Here is a 2,958-nt window from a genome sequence, read left to right on the forward strand (position 1 = left end):
ATCTTAAGTCCAGATATAGACCCATCCACCTATGGACAGCTGATCTTTGACAAAGGCCCAAAACCCATTAAATGGGGAAGAGACAACCTCTTTAACAAATGGTGCTGGCAAAACTGGATATCCACCTGTAGAAAAATGAAACAAGACCCATACCTCACCCCAAACACAAAAACAAACTCAAGCTGGATCAAAGACTTAAATGTAAAATCCAAAAACTATAAAATTGATCAAAGATAAAATAGGGGCAAATCTGGGATCTCGTAATTTATGGTGTAAATAGACTATTAAGCATAACCTAGAATGCACAGGAGGTAGGAGAGAAGCTAGATGACTGGGACCTTTTAAAAATTAAATTCTTATGCACATCGAAAGACTTCGTTAAAAGGTTAGAAAGAGAACCTACAGATTGGAAGAAAACATTTGTCTATGATATATCTGATAAAAGACTTATCTCCAAAATCCATAGAAAACTTCAACACCTCAACACCAAAAAGACAAATAACCCAATTCACAAATGGACAAAAGACTTGAACAGACAATTCACCAAAGATATACAGGCAACCAATAAACACATGAGAAAATACTCATGATCATTAATCATTAGAGAGATGCAAATCAAAACAACAATGAGATATCATCTCACCCCAGCAATAATAGCAATGTTCAACAGCTCAGAAAATAACAAATGCTTCCAAGGTTGCAGAGAGATTGGAACTCTTGTGCACTACTGGGATCGTAAAATTGTACAACCATTGTGGCAAACTTTATGGCTTTTCCTTAAAAAACTGAAAATAGAAGTACCATTTGACCCAGCAATTCCATTACTAGGAATATATCCTAAAGAGGTAAGAGTGCACGAACAGACATATGAACACCTATGTTCATTGCAGCACATTTCACTATAGCAAAGAGATGGAAACAACCTAAATGCCCATCAACAGATGAGTGAATAACCAAATTATGGTACATGCACACAATGGAATACTACGCTACATTAAAGAACAATGAGGGATATGTAAATCACCTCACAACGTGGATGAACCTTATACTGAGTGAAATAAGTCAATCACAGAAAGACAAGTACTGTATGAGCTCATTACTGTAAAAAGACAAGGAACGGTTTGCTTGTGAAAGGGGACTCACTTTGTAGATTACCTGGATGGGGAGGGAAGTGGAGGGATTAATTTTGGGCTAGTTGGGGACCACACACTGATGTCAGTAAGGGGAGGGATATACAGAAAGGATCTGTGACCACCATGATAACATTAGGAAATGGGAGGACACTGAATTGTGCTCATAAGAGATAGACAACAGATGTTAATACCAACCAATGTGTCCACAATACTGCATTACGATGTAAATTCAACCATATGCTGTGTTGACCTACTCTACTTTCCTACTGTTCTCAGCCTATTTTGGGAAGCACAGAGGGAGGGTTACTAGGCAGGGAGGGGAGGAGAATGGGTTAGGGTTGCGCATGGTATTGAGGAGTGAAACCAGACTACAGATAAACACAAACACCTGAGAGGATCAGATGGGTTCAGTGAATAGGAGTATACTCTAGACCAAGGATAGATTCAGCTGAGGCTAATCTTGCACAGATACCAGTGATACAGAATACCTGTAATCCTTACAGAAATAACAGAAGACAGACAAAGAGTAATCCAGTAATCCCTCAGAGACACCTAAACACTGTGGGAGAGATCCAACAGATCTACTATCTCAGGACCATAGTACTGCAGGGCACCAGACTCAATTGGCACAACAAAATATATAAAAGCTTTGTTCCACATCCTACATTGGTGAGTAGTGACTGGGGTCTTAAAAGCTTTCAAGTGGCTACCCAGCTAATGGTCTCCTAGCATCAGAAGTGAAGAAGAGTGCAAAAAAACAAGGGCATTAGGAAGCAATCAGCCTTAAGACACAATGGCCCTCGAGACCAGAAGAACTAGATGGTGCCTGGCTACCAATGCCAACCACTCAGGAAAGGATCAAATCTGGAGATCCTGGATACAGGGGGAGGAAAAACGTGGAACAAAATCCAAAAACTCAATAATGGCCAAAATTACTGGTCAGATGGAGTCTGATGAAACTACCAATACTATGGCCCTGGAATACATTCTGTGCCTGGAATAAAACTCACTCCCAGAGGCTGGCTCTCTACCCAATAGTTAACAAGATGTATGTGCAGACCACTCAACCCAGGATGACGGACCCACATACTCTATGGAAATGCATCCTTTAGAGCAATAGACCACGGGGCCCCAGAGGGGCAACATTCAAAATGAGGAAATGAAGGTCAAACAGGAGTACACAAACATGAGGGGCACAGAGGGAGGGTTACTAGGCAGGGAGGACAGGAGAATGGTTAGGTTTGGGCATGGTAAATGGGGAGTGAAACTAAATGTATATGTAATGTTGAATGTAAAACAAGCTCTTAAAATAAAATAAAAAAGAGAGAAAAGGAGAGTCTCATTTAGAGGAGAATAAAACATTGTATTTGGAGTAAAAAAAAAAAAAAAAGGACAAGAAACACAGTATTTTAACTTACATAATCAGAAATTAGATTAGTATTAGTTACCTGAAATTCCATTCCATAGTTTTCTCTGCAGAATTCTCTCAGTTTAGGATACACGTTTTCTTTTAGTGCCTGTCTTTCTGCTTCCGTGTCTGTAGTAGAAAAGCAAACACAAAGTGAGCATACCCACGTATATATTTCTAGGAAAAAAAAGCAGTATGAAAAGGCTAAAACTTTTAAAATAAATATTAATATGATGATGTTTGGTGTTGAATTGCAGCATGTCTGGGTGCTGGGGTAGATGTTTTTAATTCCACAGAGACCCAGCCACGAGGTACACACACAAGCCCAGAGAATGCAGGGGAGTCACAATGGTGAGTTCTGTGTTTGTTGGCAGAGCTAAGGGACCGCAATTGACTCTTCGTGCCCATGTAGACCTT

General features: G+C 39.9%; 1 protein-coding gene across 1 annotated transcript in view; it reads right to left on the bottom strand.

The window, feature by feature from the left end:
* Positions 1-2,670, bottom strand: part of NWD2 (NACHT and WD repeat domain containing 2) — a gene marked incomplete at its 5' end in the record, with an annotated part of 234,881 nt that extends 232,211 nt beyond the window's left edge. Inside the window, one exon of the mRNA XM_007953535.2 lies at positions 2,582-2,670. Coding sequence (XP_007951726.2) covers positions 2,582-2,670 — 89 coding nt within the window. The remainder of the gene's footprint in view (positions 1-2,581) is intronic.
* Between the last annotated feature and the right edge of the window lie 288 nt (positions 2,671-2,958).

This window comes from Orycteropus afer, unplaced genomic scaffold (assembly GCF_000298275.1).
Source record: "Orycteropus afer afer isolate SDZICR_OR568_19922 unplaced genomic scaffold, OryAfe1.0 scaffold00399, whole genome shotgun sequence".
NCBI classification, from domain to species: domain Eukaryota; kingdom Metazoa; phylum Chordata; class Mammalia; order Tubulidentata; family Orycteropodidae; genus Orycteropus; species Orycteropus afer.